The sequence below is a fragment of the Oncorhynchus tshawytscha genome, linkage group LG16, assembly GCF_018296145.1.
Source record: "Oncorhynchus tshawytscha isolate Ot180627B linkage group LG16, Otsh_v2.0, whole genome shotgun sequence".
NCBI lineage: Eukaryota > Metazoa > Chordata > Actinopteri > Salmoniformes > Salmonidae > Oncorhynchus > Oncorhynchus tshawytscha.
In genome coordinates, this window is record NC_056444.1 from 69848881 (window position 1) to 69868654 (window position 19774).

Consider the following 19774-nt stretch of genomic DNA (forward strand, 5'->3'; position numbering starts at 1 on the left):
GCGCGCCAAGGATAGAATAAAATGATCAGAATACCCAGATCGGGAAGATTTCTCCAGACAGTTCGGGAAGATTTCAGTGTCATACAGATGACTCCGTTCTGAGTGTAGCCCACTCTAGATTGACGATACACGTTGGTCTTCTGTCTGTCTTTTTCTGAATTAAGAGCTCCACCTCTTCAAAAGTTTGTCACGAGTCGAGGAACTCCCTCCTTTCAATATCCCTTCAATTAGGACAGAGGAGCGAGCGTAGCGAGGGAGAGCAAGTCGAGGGAAGAAGCTGACAGAGCATTTAGGAGAGATACAGCGAGTTTGAGTTTCAAGGCATGCAGTTTAGAGAAATAGAACAACCACTCCACAAGCTCTACTGATCTAAAAACATAAGAGCAACGCAGGTGTTGATTAAAACAAATACAATTTTAGTGGATTAATTGAGAAATAGAATGGGTTCCAAAAGATACCATTCGAAGACACCGGGAAAACTGAACTACTCATTATTCTGCATTGGGGTTTGTCTAATAATTCTGCTACCGTTGTGTGATACATTCAACTTGGACGTGGAGAACCCTTCTGTCTACAGCGGACCTAATGGGAGCTACTTTGGATATTCCGTGGAATTTTACTTGACTAATTCTTCAAGGTGAGTATTTTTTCTATCCTGGAAGTCATTTAGAAAGTTACTGTGAACACGGTGGGAAATATGAGGTAATTGTCAGTCATTTTCACTGTATGGTAAATGGTAAACATCCCAGGAGGTTAGAGGGTTTATTCCCGAGTTGCCGTGAGTATCAACTGAATCTTTTTGTATAGCCTACATTTAATAAATCAGTTATTACATTAGGTAAATGCACATATGGAATTAGATTTTCTCTTTTGGTTTTGGTTACAAATCCATCCGTGCACGTGCACGATTCACTGGAAAAAGGTTACCCTCATATGATGACGACCAGTGACCGCCCTATGGTAGGATTGGGAATAAAAACGTAATCTTTCCTATTGGAAAACGTGTGGGAATGTGACCTCTGAGTCACAAACAAGCTGTGGCTTTTATCTCAGCATCCTGGCATGCAGTGGCTCCATCACATCAGTCCTGTCATGTCATTTCCATGTAAAAGGGACGTGAAGTTCATAGAAGCGTGTCAAAGTGGGTGTAAAATGAAAACTAAGAGTCTATATTTGAGAAATTAAGGCATATATACATTTTTCAAACATTTTCCATCCTAAAAATGTGGAATTAACAAAGGCTTTGATTTCTGGTCAGACAGATGGAAAAGGGGTCTTAGAAAACATCTACCAGAAAAAGTCTTAAAACGTGTTAGAAATACATTAAAACACGATGTTGAAGTAAAGACCCCTGCCAACTAATACCAACACTTATATAATTTCAGAGAAAATGTTCTGTCTTCTAAGTTTAAGAAACATTGCCTTGTGCCTTGAAATGTCCATATCCTTAGGATATTTTCTAAATTCTCTCCCTCATGTGGAAGGAGTATAATGAAAGTTCACAGAAGTAACAAGTAAAGGTAGACCTATCGCTTAGTTAGTTTTGACTGATCTTTCAAAAATATATCTATCAATGATTAATTATTAGTAATTAACTTGAAATTGAAACACGAATTTCAGAAAAATTGGTAATAGAATTTCTGCAATTGAGTTGGCTAAAATGGGAAAGCATAGTAGTCACAAACCACAGTTGGGTTCACAAGCACAGTACTGCACAGTAGAGTAGAGTAAAGAAAAGTAGATTATAGTTCAGTACAGTAGAGTTCAGTGGAGCTCAGTACAGTAAAGAAACATTGAGTTTAGTACAGTAGAGCACACTACAGTCGAGTACACTATAATGCACTCTAGTGTACTGAACTACGCTTTACTGTACTCTAATGTCCAAACTTGTGAAGCATAGATGTCTATGGTTGGTTCAGACCAACCAAATGTGGTCTTGTTTGGCGGCAGAACTCATTAAAATAATAGCCAGTGTGTAGAATAATACCCAAATATGCAAAGGAGAATTTTGCATATGTATACCTTTGTATGCCCATTTAGGATACATCACTATCAGGAGAATGATGTTGATATCCATAATTATTATGCATTTCTGTGTAGTACAGATCAGGGACCCATGTTGAAATTCCGTTCCCGCAATTCCGTTACCGGGTGTCAATGTGTCATGTCATAGTTAACACCCCATTCTTTCTGCAGACATCGTTGAATCTTAATTCGGAGCAGATATTTTGAGTTTTTAGAAAACTCTGTGTAAATTGTTGAAAGTAGTCCTTCTGCATAGAGTTGACTGCTTTGTTAAACTTTGAAATAAAAAATATGAGTCTCAGCGTAATTCTGTTACTGTGAATTGTCAGTCCATAGTTCTGCTGAGATCATTCATCAAAGACATCCTCCGGAACTTTGGCGACTGCTAAGTATTTTTAAACCTCCCGCGTTGGGCTGGATGTGTCAATGTGTACTTCATACATGCATCATCTATGAGCAGAATTACTGTCTTACCTCCATTTGCCCCGAAATCCCTAGTTTGAAAGCAACTGTTTTTCTGGAAGCTGTGCTTGCGCCATTTTCCCTACATTTCCCCCCATGTGGGCCAACCCCTAACAATTTGAGTTCTAACCAATGAGCTTCAGCCCCTCGTTTTTTGAGTGACAGCTAGCAAGATGCACACACAGCAGAGCGAGATAGCGAGCAATGACGTGGTACACATATCTGCACATATGTGATGTAGTACGCAGTTTTCGGGGACCATATTTGACTCGTGAGTGCTACTCTCAGAACTACTGGCTAGAAAGTATACAAATGTACCGGAGAAACTCTTTAAGAAGGGTTTAAAACTGAGTCCATGTCACACTTATTACAGGTACTTACAGACTACTAGAGCAGCACAGCCAAAATGTGGTCAGGGTAGAACCCGGACTATTTGCATTGTGTGCTTTTACGCTGCTGCTACTCTCTGTTTATCTTATATGCATAGTCACTTTAACTATACATTCATGTACATACTACCTCAAATGGCCCGACCAACCATGTAGACCTTTTTTTTCTCGCACTATTGGTTAGAGCCTGTAAGTAAGCATTTCACTGTAAGGTGAAACACACCTGTTGTATTTGGCACACGTGACAAATAAAAGTGATTTGATTTGATAGATAGTCTGGACTGATAGATAGTCTGGACTGATAGATAGTCTGAAGACAGACATAGTTGATGATGGAAGGCACCCAGACGGTCACTGCTGTCCATGGGCTGTTTGCTGTGTGTGTCGACCACCACTCATCAGTAGGCCGTGTCAGCGACTCAGCCTGGACCTAGCTATCTGCCCTGTAATTGTAATAATTCATCATTAACCAAAGTGAAGCTTCGCTGGGGTGTCGGCGTTAGACGCAGTCAGATGTCCTGGCTGACCGTGTTTGTGTCTGTCTGCCCAGAACAGTCTCACCTGCCAGAGCGTTCTAGGGGTTTAGGAGAGGGGCTTTGTGCCGAGTGGGTCGCCAGTGACTCCAGTTTCCCACTGTTTCTCCTCCCCACTTCCCTAGTTCTCTTGACTACAGTTCAGACACAGGCAGGTCTAGCAAAGCTGTATGATTTAGGATGTGATGCTAGCAGACACTGAGTCAGAGGAGAGTCCGTTAAAGCCCATCTACCTCCTCTACCTCCCTCCTCCTCACCCCTTCCTCCCCCTCTTCTGGTCTGATGTCAATCTGCAGGGTCTTTAACCCCCCCACCCCTCTGTCTGCCCAGGCCCCGTCCGTCTCATATATGTAGTGTGAAGTCACAGCAACAGCATGAACAGCAGTCATCTCTCCCGCCGATGACTTCATCTTAACTTTTAACAACTGAGACATCGTGGTAAGGGGAGGAGAGAAGAGACAATGGGTTTAAGATTCGAGAACATATGTACTGTGTTCTAGAAGATGGATACTGCATTTAGCATCTACCACACACTTGATTTTGTACTTGTGTATATAGCCAAGTTATCGTTATTCATTGTGTATTTATTCCTTGCTATCTTTACATTTTTCAATTATTTAAAGGACCAGTCAAAAGTTTGGACACACCTACTCATTCCAGGGTTTTCTTAAGTTTTAAAAACTATTTTCTACATTTTCTACCAAAAAAGTGTTAAACAAATCAAAATATATTTGAGATTTTAGATTCTTCAAAGTAGCCACCCTTTGCCTTGATAACGGTGTCGTGGCTTTACTTTCATGAATCTGATGACTGTTATTTATGGAGTCAACTAACTATGTTTAATTGTTACCCAATTAAATTAATATTGTAACAATTAACTCATTAAGAATTTGGGACACCATGAGAGCTGTTGCCTATCTATCACATCCATAAAACAGTCAACGTATTAATCATAACCTCGTATTATATCATCATTCTGAACAGTCGTAACCTCCTGCATCTGCAAAAACTCCAGCCGTACTTATGATTCAGTACTACACAAATTTGTTTTATTATTTATTTACTAGCTAACTACTAACTAAATGATAAGACAGGATAATATACACACTTAATACATTAGGAAAAGGTCCCTAGCGGACTGACGTAACATATGGCGGCTTGTTACACAGGGAGAGAGAGAGAAAAAGACACTTATCGTTGATACATTTTAGAAACTATTCTCACAGTAATCATATCCTTTGCACATGAACCGCCACCCATTTGGAGTAAGAAATCATGAGTGTATTTATGTTTAAATGTCTTCGTTCACCGTGGCTCTCTGTCGGGAACCCTCACTCCTTAGGAAGGGTGTTGGGCCTTTCAGCGGCACGCTTGTGAGGCTCTGATTGTCCAAAAGGGTTCTCCCCTCCCCCGTCTTCTACTGTTGTTCTCTCTGGAAGATACTCCTTGGAAGATAGGCTAGCCAGCTGTTTTGACAGTTCCCATTGGTGATGAAAGGTGTAGAATACGGTGATTTGAGAAGAGTAGTAGAATAGGATGGTTTGAAGAGTAGTAGAATGGTCTCTCCTAAAATTAAATTCCCATCTTAACAAAAATACTTTCATTGCTCATATTTCATGCACAATGTAAAGGATTGAGACTTCATACATGTAGTGCATATACTTTTCAAGTTACAGTATTTCCTTTATAACACTTTTTATGACATCACAAATACCATCCTATATGACATTATTATTTTTTAGATCACCTCTGACCATTTCCCACGTTCTTATGTTAAAAATATTGTTCCAGTATTCGCTTTAGAATATGTTAGTTTTGTCAGGAAAAGTCTCTGAAGACAAAGGAACATTCCTAATTTATGACAGGGTGTGAGCTGTCAACCCCCCAACAGCTCCCTCCTCCCCCCTCTGTGGATGAGAGAGAGGGTCTGGTTACTGTCATCCATTGCCAAGCTGACTGACCTGACCCATTCGGATCCACACAGGACAGTCATGACAACAGTTTTGCACACTCTTGGCATTCTATCAACCAGCTTCAACTGGAATGCTTTTCCAATAGTCTTGAAGGAGTTCCCACATATGCTGAGCACTTGTTGGCTGCTTTTCCTTCACTCTGCGGTCCAACTCATCCCAAACCATCTCAATTGGATTGAGGTCGGGTGATTGTGGAGGACACGTCATCTGATAAAGCACTCATCACTCTCCTTCTTGGTCAAATAGCCCTTACACAGCCTGAAGGTGTGTTGGGTCATTGTCCTGTTGAAATACAAATGATAGTCCCACTAAGTGAAAACCAGATGGGATGGGGTATTGCTGTAGAATGCTGTGGTAGCCATGCTGTTTAAGTGTGCTTTGAATTCTAAATGAATCACAGACAGTCACTAGCAAAGCACCATCACACCTCCTCCTCCATGCTTCACGGTGGAAACCACACATGCAGAGATCATCCGTTCACCTACACTGCATCTCACAAAGACATGACGGTTGGAACCAAAAATCTCAAATTTGGACGCATCAGACCAAAGGACAGATTTCCATCAGTCTAATGTCCAATGCTCATGTTTCTTGGCCCAAGCAAGTCTCTTCTTCTTATTGGTGTCCTTTAGTAGTGGTTTCTTTGCAGCAATTCAACCATGAAGGCCTGATTCACACAGTCTCCTCTGAACAGTTGATGTTCAGATGTGTCTGTTACCTGAACTCTTGTGAGGTGTAGTTAATTGACCATTGCTGAGGCTGGTAACTCTAATGAACTTATTCTCTGCAACATTGTTAACTCTGGGTCATAGTGCTGGATGGTTTTCCAGATTGACTGACCTTCATGTCGTTTCTCTGCTTATTGGAGCTGTTCTTGCCAAAATATGGACTTGGTCTTTTACCAAATAGGGCCATCGTCTGTAACTTTTCACAAGGCACATCTGTTAATTGAAATCCGTTCCAGGTGACTACCTCATGAATTTGGTTGAGAGAATACTAAGCGTGTGCAAAGCTGTCATCAAGGCAACGGCTGGCTACTTTGAAGAATCTCAAATATAAAATATATTTTGATTTGTTTAACACTTTTTTTGGGTTACTAAATGATTCCATATGTGTTATTTCAGGGTTCCCGAGTGGCACAGCGGTCTAAGGCAATACATCTCAGTGCCAGAGGGGTCACTACAGACACCCTGGTTTGAATCCAGGCTGTATCACAACTAGCTGTGATTGGGAGTCCCAATTGGCTCAGTGTCGTCCAGGTTTGGCTGCTGTAGGCCATCATTGTAAATAATAATTTTTCTTAACTGAATTGCCTGGTTAAATAAAAACTAAATTCATAGTTTTGATGTCTTCACTATTATTCTATAATTTAGAAAATAGTACAATTAAAGAAAAACCATTGAGTGAGTAGGTGTGTTCAAACTTTTGACTGGTATTGTATATATTTTTCTCTGCATTGTTGGGGAGGGCCCGTAAGTAAGCATTTAACTGTTAGTGTACACTTGTTGTTTATGAAGCATGTGACAAATACAATTTGATTTGAATGTGTATGCTAATGCTACTACCAAATGTGTAGCCAAACCAAACACAGAATGAGAGCAGAGTCAAATTTAGCAACCAGTGGTCCAAATCAGTCTAATTCTTCCACATTTCACACTCGTTGTTTGTGACAGCTTCACACGTCAATAACATAAACCAACAGGAAATGAACACATCAGAAACAGAAAAGTTTCCAGTTGTCACTCGTTTTCTTCTCAGTTATCAGACTATCGGCCACATTGTGGCGAAACGGGGGAGTAGGGGAGTAGCTGGAATACAGGGGTGAGGTCAGTCTGGCCGGGATGGGGAGGGTGTTCTCTCTATCTGTGTGTGTGTGTTTTATTTCCGAGCCTTAACAGCAGCATAGGCCCACAGAGACACACAAAAATGAGAAAAAGCAAGCTAGAACCTTCTCACACATTCATCTCCCTCACCCTACTACACACTGACAGACTTTCACCCTCACTGATAGCATGGCTCCATGAGGGTGTATGTGTGTCCGCTTCCTGTCAGGCCTGGTCTAGTAGAGTGGCCTGGTCTAGTAGAGCCTGGTCTAGTACAGTGATGTTAGCTAGTAGACAGAGAGGACACTAGCCATGCGCTGACACCACCGTGGTAGACTGCCTGAAGGTCTATGAACTGTGTGTGTGTGTGTGGACTAGGGAGAAGTAGCATGTGTGTGTGTGTGTGTTAGTAGTCTAGAGAGGCAGCACAGTGTGGGGCCTTGTAAGGATAGGTCTGCTCCTCAACCTGATATGATATGAATCTCAGCGAGGCCTCAGTGCCGGCCAGATCCACCATGTTGAGAAGAAGACTGCCTAATACCTCTCCATCCATCCAGCAGCAGCATCACATTCCTCCTTCCCTGTCTCTGGTGCCAGACAGGGATCAGGGGATGGACTGCTAAGATGGCTGAGGTCAGAGGTCATACTATAGATGACATGCTGTCTGCGAGGGTCTTGTCTGTCTTGACTGATCGATGTCTGCTTCATAGATTTATCAAAGGGTCTTGTCTGTCTTGACTGATCGATGTCTGCTTCATAGATTTATCAAAGAAGTTTCCATGCTCCTGTCCCAATAACAGCAGGCTTTCCTATCTGTCTGTCAGAGGAAGAGAATAGAGGATATATCACGAGACCTTTTGAACTAGGATGAAGTTATATACTCAAGGAGTCTGTCAGATACTCAGTGCATCACAAATCCGGTGGGCTGACCTGAATTACTGAGGATAGTCTCTGTCTGTCTTTCCGTGTGGTGTAGTTCTGTACAGATTACATTACAAGACAGTCATAAGGAGATGTTTGGTCATGGATGCCTCTGCTGCTGCTGATAATGTTTCCGAGCCTATCCCTGCCACATGTGGTCTAGATGGGGTGGTGTTCTGGATTAGATCATGGATGGTTTGGCTGTGACGTACCCAGATTGAGGTCACCGTGTTCATGTTGGTCACTTTCCTGGAGTTTACCCCCTTAAATAGGGTTTCTGCAAATACAATATTGACACTGGACCCACTGGGGGCTCTGTTAGCTACTAAACCATACATTTTTCCTCTGTGTCTATACTGTCTCCCTCTCCATATATGATCAAACAGGTTTCTGGTATTGTTTTCATTGTTGGTATTCTTTTATTTTGTGAGATTCTTATAAATCATAGTTTGTGTGTGGGGTAGTTGTTTAAATTGGGCATGTGTATTTGGGCTGCCAAGCTATCCTTCACCCAGGTTCTCTGCTCTGCGATTAGCTGCTTTTCATGGCCCTGTGTGTTGGACAATGGGGCTCTTTGTGGGATGTCAGAAAAGGTTTGCTGTTTTCCGTCTGAGAAGCGTTCCATGTGACTCCATTTTCTTTCTTTCTTCACTTTTTAAAAGGCCTTTGAGTCTTTTTCTATTCATGCTTCAGGCCTGTGAGGTTGGTCTGGTCTCTCTGTAACATTAGTGTGTTGTTTGAAAGGTTAATGGGGACATGCTTAGCCTGGTGACCGAGGTCATGAAACAACCCTGTCTCAAACATTGAAGGCCTGTCTAGATTTTACTGCCATGTTCGGTAATAGGAGGCTTATATAAAGAAGTGTGTGTAGGTCAGTCAGTGGAAAAAGGTACGTGTGTTTGGTCATGATAAGCCTAATTGGCCCTGCGGACCCCTGTGTTAGGTCTGCTGTGCCTGTGTGGTGGGAAATGCCCTCAGGACGTCACATACTCAGCAGCTGACTCGTCGATTGAGTCGCCCTGACGACACACACTTAGGTAGATTTCATCTTTACTGCCAGATGTCCTAGCTTGTTTAACCCTATTAGGGTCAAAAAGGGACTCTATTCATTGTGCAGATTTGGTAACGGCACTCTTTTTTTAGGGAAAATGGACCTAGCCAGACCAAACATTGGACTCAAAATAGACTAGCTCTTTCCAGTTTTCAATAAAATGGAATTGACCACAGATCTGCTACTCTGGCAGTCAGTTTGCACAAGAAGGTGCTTGGGAGATAACAGAGACAGTTTGTTTCCAGACAGCTGTGGTGAATGGGAGGTGATCAGAGGGATGGCTGTGTGACTCTCCTCCCATCGGCTTCACTGTTTTTCTGTATAGAGGTGGGAAGGACCCCCCTCGGTGGTCACTGTGGAAAGGTGTGAACGGCCTGTAGTTAAAACATCCCTCATGTTTATGAGGTCCATGGGGGTGTGTAAATTAGGGGTTTGGGGATTTTTCAGAGCTGGGGGTGGATTGCAATTTGGCATCAGAAAAATATAGCGTCTGTAACGGCTCTCGTCGGTGGAAGGAAGAGTGGACCAAAGCGCAGCATGGAAAGTGTTCATGATATTTATTTTCAAGAAACACTCAAACAAAAATAACAAATCCCAAAAAGCGAACAGTTCCCTCAGGCACAGACACTAAACAGAAAATAACACCCCACAAAACCCAAACGGAAAATCACAATTTATATATGATCCCCAATCAGAGACAACTATAGACAGCTGCCTCTGATTTGGAACCACACTCGGAAAAACAACAAAGAAATAGAAAACATAGATTTTCCCACCCGAGTCACACCCTGACCTAACCACACATAGAGAATAAATAAGGGTCTCTAAGGTCAGGGCGTGACAGTACACCCCCAAAGGTGCGGACTCCGGCCGCAAACCTGAACCTATAGGGGAGGGTCCGGGTGGGCATCTACTCTCGGTGGGGGCTCCAGTGTGGGACGCAGACCCCGCTCCGCTTTAGGCTCCCCCCACTTCGGTGGCGCCTCCGGTGCAGGGATCGTCGCCAGGACTTCTGGACCGTAGATCGGCGCTGCAAGCTCTTAACTGTGGACCGTCGCTGCAGGCTCCAGACTGGGGACCATCGCTGGAGGCTCCGGACTGGGGACCGTCGCTGGAGGCTTCGTACGTGGAGCTAGAACAGGTCTCACCGGACTGAGGAAACGTACTGGAAGCCTGATACGTGGAGCTGCCGCAACGTGTCCTGGCTGGATACCCACTTTAGCTCGGTGAGTGTGGAGAGCTGGCACAGGACGCACTGGGGTATTAAGGCGCACTGGAGGCATAGTGCTTAGAGCCAGCGCAGGATATACTAAGCCGTGGAAGCGCACTGGAGGTCTGGAGCGTAGAGCTGGCACAACGCATCCTGGCTGAATAACCCCTGTAGCATGGCACGTGCGGGGAGCAGGCACAGGCTGCACTGAGTTGTGCTGGCGAACTAGGGATACCGTGTGTAGAGCTGGCACAGGATATCCTGGACCGAAGAGACGCACCGGAGACCAGGAGCGCTGAGCCGGCACAATCCGTCTTGGCTGAATGCCCACTCTAGCACGGCAACTGCGGGGAGCTTGCACAGAGCGTACCGGGCTGTGGATGCGCACTGAAGGCACGGTGCGCAGAACCGGAAAACGTGGCACTTGAACCGTGACCAACTCATTGTATTTACAGGGAGTTGGTTCTCGTTCACCCCTTAGTTCAGCTCGCCAACCCGTGTGCCCTCCTAAACATTTGGGGGGCTGCCTCCCGTGCTTCCGTCATTGAGCTAACCCTTCGTATAGTCGCCGTTCCGCTCTCGCTGCCTCCCGTGCTTCCGTCGTTGAGCTAACCCTTCGTATAGTCGCCGTTCCGCTCTCGCTGCCTCTCGTGCTTCCGTCGTTGAGCTAACCCTTCGTATAGTCACCGTTCTGCTCTCGCTGCCTCCATCTGCTCCCTTGGAAGGCGATACTCCCCGACCATGTCCAGGGTCCTTCCCCCTCCAGGGTTTCCTCCCATGTCCAGTCCTCCTGGCCACGCTGCTTGGTCCTTCTTTGGTGGGGTGTTCTGTAACAGCTCTCGTCGGTGGAAGGAAGAGTGGACCAAAGCACAGCGTGGAAAGTGTTCATGATATTTATTTTCAAGAAACACTCAAACAAAAATAATAAATAAAAAAAACCAAAGCGAACAGTTCCGTCAGGCACAGGCACTAAACAGAAAATAACACCCCACAAAACCCAAACGGAAAATCACAACTTATATGATCCCCAATCAGAGACAACTATAGACAGCTGCCTCTGATTTGGAACCACACTCGGCAAAACAACAATGAAATAGAAAACATAGATTTTCCCACCCGAGTCACACCCTGACCTAACCAAACATAGAGAATAAATAAGGATCTCTAAGGTCAGGGCGTGACAGCGTCTCTAACCTCAGCTCCATGTTTATGAAGAATGGGTATGGGGTTTTAAATGACCAACTTGCCACTTATGAAACCCTTTTTTCAGTGAAATGACACAGTTGGTGGGTTTGCTGAATGAAACCCTTGTTACAGTGAAATGACACGGTTGGTGGGTTTGCTGAATGAAACCCTTGTTACAGTGAAATGACACGGTTGGTGGGTTTGCTGAATGAAACCCTTGTTACAGTGAAATGACACGTTGGTGGGTTTGCTGAATGAAACCCTTGTTACAGTGAAATGACACGGTTGGTGGGTTTGCTGAATGAAACCCTTGTTACAGTGAAATGACACGGTTGGTGGGTTTGCTGAATGAAACCCATGTTACAGTGAAATGACACGGTTGGTGGGTTTGCTGAATGAAACACTCGTTGCAGTGAAATGACACGGTTGGTGGGTTTGCTGAATGAAACACTCGTTGCAGTGAAATGACACGGTTGGTGGGTTTGCTGAATGAAACACTCGTTGCAGTGAAATGACACGGTTGGTGGGTTTGCTGAATGAAACCCTTGTTACAGTGAAATGACACGGTTTGTGGGTTTGCTGAATGAAACCCATGTTACAGTGAAATGACACAGTTGGTGGGTTTGCTGAATGAAACACTCGTTGCAGTGAAATGACACAGTTGGTGGGTTTGCTGAATGAAACACTTGTTGCAGTAAAATGACACGGTTGGTGGGTTTGCTGAATGAAACCCTTGTTACAGTGAAATTACACGGTTTGTGGGTTTGCTGAATGAAACCCATGTTGCAGTGAAATGACACGGTTGGTGGGTTTGCTGAATGAAACCCATGTTGCAGTGAAATGACACAGTTGGTGGGTTTGCTGAATGAAACCCATGTTGCAGTGAAATGACACAGTTGGTGGGTTTGCTGAATGAAACCCAAGTTGCAGTGAAATGACACAGTTGGTGGGTTTGCTGAATGAAACCCATGTTGCAGTGAAATGACACAGTTGGTGGGTTTGCTGAATGAAACCTAAGTTGCAGTGAAATGACACAGTTGGTGGGTTTGCTGAATGAAACCCATGTTGCAGTGAAATGACACAGTTGGTGGGTTTGCTGAATGAAACCCAAGTTGCAGTGAAATGACACGGTTGGTGGGTTTGCTGAATGAAACCCAAGTTGCAGTGAAATGACACAGTTGGTGGGTTTGCTGAATGAAACCCAAGTTGCAGTGAAATGACACGGTTGGTGGGTTTGCTGAATGAAACCCTTGTTACAGTGAAATGACACGGTTGGTGGGTTTGCTGAATGAGCTAAAGTACTTCTGTGCTTCTCATTTCACTACATCACCATAGAAAGAGCTATAGCAAGATAAATTAAAACATTCAACTAGTATTCCCCCACATATTTGAATTGGGATTATTTGATTTAATTTTGAGCCCATAATCACAAATCAAGTAAAGTAAAACAAACCACAGATTTATTTATGTTTCACAGAGGAACTGAGGGTATCTGAAATGATGTTCATCATTCACTACTCTAGATTATAACCATGAAATACTTTAAAATGAATGGGAAACCCCATCACATAATATATCTCCCAAATCAAAACGTGCAATGTTAGAGTAGCGGTACTGTAGCCCATAGAAATATAATTACTAGAAGTGACGTCCCCATTCAAGTCGATGAGGCCATAATGGAATGCAATTCTATTTCAATGCTGTAACCTGCACAGTAACCAGTGCTGCTTTATCCCTGTCCTGTTTAGCATTTGTGGCACAAATCCAATGCAAGTCAATGGTTCCTATTTGAGCATTTTCACGCTTCATATCCAAATCATGTATACTTTAGGATGGTTTGGACATGACGTGTGAAAATACTAATATAGGTACCATTGACTTGCATTGGATTTGTGACACAAATGATAAAAAGTTAGCATTTGAAACAGTGGCCAGGTAAACAAAACCAAAGCATGGGTTGCTGTCATGCCTGCTCTATAGACTATTTTTTAAAGCAGTCTCCTAATAACAGGAACAGCACCATCTAGTGGTCAGAACTAGCCAGGGAGCCTAGTGGTTAGAGTGTTGGGCTAGTAACCGAAAGGTTGCTGGATCGAATCGCTCAGCTGACAAGGTAAAAATCTGTAATTCTGCCCCTGAACAAAGCAGTTAAACCATTTTCCCCCGGTAAACTGTCATTGTAAATAGGAATTTGTTATTAACTGACTTGCCTAGTTAAATAAAGGTTAAATACATCCAATACAAAAATATAATATTATCAGGATGTATTCAATTACTAATTTCTCTTAATTGGGGGTGGGGGACGAAACATCTCCAAATTCACTGAGAATACATTACATGGGATAAATGAACAATAATCCGAGGCGCAGCTCCTTACTACTTGTCAAACATAGAGAACTGATACTAAACTCAGCAAAAAAAGAAATGTCCTCTCACTGTCAACTGTGTTTATTTTCAGCAAGCCTAACATCTGTAAATGTTTGTATGAACATAAGATTCAACAACTGAGACAATCTGAACAAGTTCCACAGACGTGTGACTAACATAAGTGGAATAATGTGTCCCTGAACAAAGGGGGATCCAAATCAAAAGTATCAGTCAGTATCTGGTGTGGCCACCGGCTACATGAAGTACTGCAGTGCATCTGCTCCTCGTGGACTGCACCAGATTTGCCAGTTCTTGATGTGAGATGTTACCCCACTCTTCCACCAAGGCACCTGCAAGTTCCCGGACATTTCTAGGGGGGAAGGGCCCTAGCCCGCAGCTCAATAGGATTGAAATCTGGGCTCTTCGCTGGCCATGGCAGAACATTGACATTCCTGTCTTGCAGGAAATCACGCACAGAATGAACAGTATGGCTGGTGGCATTGTCATGCTGGAGGGTCATGTCAGGATGAGCCTGCAGGAAGGGTACCACATGAGGGAGCAGGATGCCTTCCCTGTCACGCACAGCGTTGAGATGGCCTGCAATGACAACAAGCTCAATCCGATGATGCTGTGACACACCGCCCCAGACCATGACGGACCCTCCACCTACAAATCGATCCCGCTCCAGAGTACAGGCCTCGGTGTACCGCTCATTCCTTCGAAGATAAACGCGAATCCGACCATCACCCCTGGCGAGACAAAACCTTGACTCGTCAGTGAAGAGCACTTTTTGCCAGTCAACGTTGTCTGGTGACTTACAACAGACCTACAAGCCCTCAGTCCAGCTTCTCTCAGCCTGTTGCGGACAGTCTGAACACTGATGGAGGGATTGTGCGTTCCTGGTGTAACTCGGGCAGTTGTTGTTGCCATCCTGTACCTGTCCCGCATTTGTGATGTTCGGATGTACCGATCTTGTGCAGGTGTTGTTACACATGGTCTACCACTGCGAGGACGATCAGCTGTTCGTCCTGTCTCCCTGTAGTGCTGTCTTAGGCGTCTCACAGTACGGACATTGCAATTTATTGCCCTGGTCACATCTGCAGTCCTCATGCCTCCTTGCAGCATGCCTAAGGTACATTCACACAGATATGCAGGGAACCTGGGCATCTTTCTTTTGGTGTTTTTCAGAGTCAGTAGAAAGGCCTCTTTAGTGTCCTATGTTTTCATAACTGTGACCTTAATTGTCTAATGTCTGTAAGCTGTTAGTGTCTTTACAACCTTCCACAGGTGTATGTTCATTCATTGTTTATGGTTCATTGAACATGCATGGGAAACAGTGTTTAAACCTTTTAGAATGAACATCTGTGAAGTTATTTGGATATATACTTATTATCTTTGAAAGACAGGGTCCTGAGTTTATATACTTGTTGTTGGGGTGGGATTGAAGTGGATGTGGGGGTCCGTGGATAGCTTTTGACCACATCTTTGGATTCCTCATATTTTACTCATTGTTAGAAAAAAGTTTGGTTCAAATTAGAGGTCGACCGATTAATCGGAATGGCCGATTAATTAGTGCCGATTTCAAGTTTTTATAACAATCGGAAATCGTCATTTTTGGGTGCCGATTTGCCGATTTTTTATTTAAAAAAAATGTTGGATTAAAAAATCCAACCTTTGTTTAACTAGGCAAGTCAGTTAAGAACACATTCTTATTTTCAATGACGGCCTAGGAACGGTGGGTTTAACTGCCTTGTTCATGGGCAGAACGACAGATTTTCACCTTGTCAGCTCAGGGGATCCAATCTTGCAACCTTACAGTTAACTAGTCCAACGCAATAACGACCTGCCTCTCTCTCGTTGCACTCCACAAGGAGACTGCCTGTTTCACGAATGCAGTAAGCCAAGGTAAGTTGCTAGCTAGCATTAAACTTATCTTATAAAAAACAATTAATCATAATCACTAGTTAACTACACATGGTTGTAGTGGTGGTAGGCAGAAGCAGGCTCGTAAACATTAATTCAAACTTCACTTTCGTGCATTTGACAGCAGCTCTTCGTTGTGCGTCAAGCATTGCGCTGTTTATGACTTCAAGCTTATCAACTCCCGAGATGAGGCTCGTGTAACCGAAGTGAAATGGCTAGCTAGTTAGCGTGCGCTTATTGTCATTGTGTTGCTGGTTCGAGCCCAGGGAGGAGCGAGGAGAGGGAAGGAAGCTATACTGTTACACTGGCAATACTAAAGTGCCTATAAGAACATCCAATAGTCAAAGGTTAATGAAATACAAATGGTATAGAGGGAAATAGTCCTATAATTCCTATAATAACTACCTAAAACTTCTTACCTGGGAATATGGAAGACTCATGTTAAAAGGAACCACCAGCTTTCATATGTTCTCATGTTCTGAGCAAGGAACTGACACGTTAGCTTTCTTACATAGCACATATTGCACTTTTACTTTCTTCTCCAACACTTTGTTTTTGCATTATTTAAACCAAATTGAACATGTTTCATTATTTACTTGAGGCTAAATTGATTTTATTGATGTATTATATTAAGTTAAAATAAGTGTTCCTTCAGTATTGTTGTAATTGTCATTATTACAAATATTTTTTTTTGTTAAATCGACCAATTAATCGGTATCGTCTTTTTTGGTCCCCCAATAATCGGTATCGGTATCGGCGTTGAAAAATCAGAATCGGTCGACCTCTAGTTCAAATCAGATGTTAGGTACTATAATTATTGAATATTGTATGAATTCTATAAATTAAAAGAGACAATTTGGGTGCAATCAATACTGAATAAACAGTTTTTACCGATTGCTTACACACTGAAAGTGAATGCTTAGACAAAAGCATCAAATCCTTAACTTTTGTAACCATGCCCTAAACAAAGGCACCAAAAGTATAAACACTTTTCCTGCTTTGCACATTGTTTGCAATTCTGCAACACACTTTGCACTTTGTTTGCACTTTGTTTGCAGTTCTGCAACACACTTGCAACACACTACAGACTGTTTCTTACATTAGACACTTCGTTCAAGAATGAGATATCTTGTAATCATATGGAAAATTATTCAAAAAGAAAAACATACCTGAAATTGGCAACACCCACACACACACATGAAAACATTCTACAGTAATTGAACCCCAATTAGTCTGAGCCTTACCACTACAAATAGACCTCAGATAAGCTCCCCAGTTTTGTGAGAACTTTGCAAACATGGAGGCAGTGAGAGCGAGAGGAAGAGGAAAGAGGTAGAGGAAGAGAGAGAGGAGTAGGATGAGGACGAGGACAAGAACGAAGAAAGGCACCAGGCAATAGACTGAGACATATTTCCGACGACATTAGGGCCACTTTGGTGGACCATGTCATAAGTCATGGCCTGACGATGAGGGAGGCTGGGCAGAGTCCAGCCCAACCTGACTCGCTACAAGGTAGCATCCATAATACGGACATTTAGACTGGAGAACAGGTACGTCTTCAACTTTCTACACTAGACTGTACCTATGTAATTGTTACACATCATGCTGTATTACAATACAATGTAGTCCTACAATATTAGGTTATGCTCCTCAGTGAACAAAAACATAGGCATAGTGCTGTGAAGTACATGTAATACAGTTTTGATGTTACTGTGAACAGTATGTAAAAAATAAGAACCTAACCAATGATGACATTCTTGCATTTTCTACAGAACTTCCAGACGACCTCCTGAGGGTTGAAGGCAATGTCTGTTCACCATGAACAGGAACTGGCCGTTGTCAATCTAGTGTTTGCAAACAACACCATCAACTACGAGAGCAAATCATCGCAGATCACACAACATTCCATAATATCAACCGTGTCAGTATGTCGACACTGCCACATCTTGCGTCAACACCAACTTACGGTGAAGTAGCTGTACAGGGTTCCATTTGAGAGGAACAGCATTAGTCAAAGACCTCCTTGTCTGTGGGGCACCTGCCTTGCCTGTAGCTTGTAGTTTTTGACTGAATGTGTCTGACCCAACCTACCCCCATCCTTGTGTGAAAATGTAGACGTTGTAGTTCTGTATTTTTATTAAACACCATATTCACGGTACAGTGTATGCATTTTCTGTTAGAGAGTCCTGGACTTATCACCTTGTGTGACGCCATTAGTCTGCAAGGAGTTCTCCATCACCATGCCACCCTCGGTCCCTAGAATACTGCACACATAATCATATTTCTGGATGCATTACATACTGTGTTTCTACACCTGCATTGCTTGCTGTTTGGGGTTTTAGGCTGGGTTTCTGTACAGCACTTTGAGATATCAGCTGATGTACGAAGGGCTATATAAATACATTTGATTTGATTTGATTTGATAATGCAGTTGTACAGGACGGACCAGAACAGCCCAGGTTTGTTGTCATCTGGGATAATGTTAGTTTACACCGGGCTGCTCTGGTCAAGAACTGGCTCACCAACCACAATAACTTCAGTTGTATACTTGCCCCCTTACTCCCCATTTCTCGAACCGATTGAGGAATTATTGTCGGCTTGGCATTGGAAAGTGTATGACCACCAACCACATGACTGCCTGCCTCTTCTGCAAGCAATGGAAGAGGCATGTGGAGACATTGAGGTGGGGTCAGTCCAGGGATGGATACAACACTCAAGGTGACATTTTCCCTGTTGCTTAGCCAGGGATGACATTGTTTGTGATGTGGATGAGTGATGTGGCCAGACCCTAACAGAAGGCGGGATCCATAAACCATCCAGCCCATCCCTTTTAAATGTTTTTTTATTTGAAATTTCACCTTTATTTAACCAGGTAGGCCAGTTGAGAACAAGTTCTCATTTACAACTGCGGCCTGGCCAAGACAAAGCAAAACAGTGTGACAAAAACAACACAGAGTTACACATAAACAAACGTACAGTCAATAACACAATAGAAAATAATAGAAAAATCTATGTACAGTGTGTGCATATGTACAGTGTGTGCAATCCCTTACAATACTATTATTTGTTTACCATCGCACTGCAATTTTACTAATTATTTTTGTTTACGTGAGTTTACAGTAACATATTGTATTGATTACTGTACTGTAATTCTACTTTTCTTTGTTTTTGTTGTAAAAGCCTGCAATGGTAAAATAATCAGCTGTTTATATATATTTTTCTGAAGCCTTTCTATTTGTGTGTTCATTGGAATATGAGTAGATGTACTGTACTTGAACAATCTTTCACAGAAGTCTTTGTGAGAAAATGTACTACAAAGTACTAAAGACATCAGTGTGTTGCTGCTTTGAAAGAGTAATTAAAATGGTGCATGTGTGTATCATTTTGTTGCAAAATTACAATTTTGAAAAATGATTTTTAGGTTTTGATTGCAGAGTTTCATTTTGCCATAGAAGTGAGATGTTTATCTCTAAGCGTTGTCTTATTTGGCTTGTGTGTAGAGTTTTGACACAATGAGTCAAATTCCGCAACAATTTTGTATATAATTAAATTATATATCAACAAAAGCAGAAATGCCAATCTTATTTCTTTCTAGCAACAGAAATGATTCCAGAACAATCAGAAATGGTGGGTGTCAACCCTCTTGTGCTGTTTGAGGTGGAACGACCCTGATACGAAACAGCAGTGTAGTGTATGTGTGGCTCTCTGCACCTGGGCCAGTTCTGTTGATTTGCAGGCCTCCTGCTCCACTGCACAGGACCAATGTCCTTTGGGAGGACATTTTTTTGCAGTGACATTAAGATCCGGTTCTGGAGATGGGATAATGTTTATCAGATCAACATTGGTGGGTGTGTAGTTTTTGTTCGAACTCCTGCTTTTGAAGTACAGTACTCAAGATGGGAGTTTGACAAA

At 42.8% G+C, this 19774-nt stretch overlaps 1 protein-coding gene across 1 annotated transcript in view; it reads left to right on the top strand.

Moving 5' to 3' along the window:
- The first annotated feature begins 214 nt into the window (after positions 1–214).
- Positions 215–19774, top strand: part of LOC112215221 (integrin alpha-5) — a 95048-nt gene continuing 75488 nt past the window's right edge. The window contains exon 1 of the mRNA XM_042299929.1: positions 215–637. Coding sequence (XP_042155863.1) covers positions 441–637 — 197 coding nt within the window. The 5' untranslated portion in view covers positions 215–440. The remainder of the gene's footprint in view (positions 638–19774) is intronic.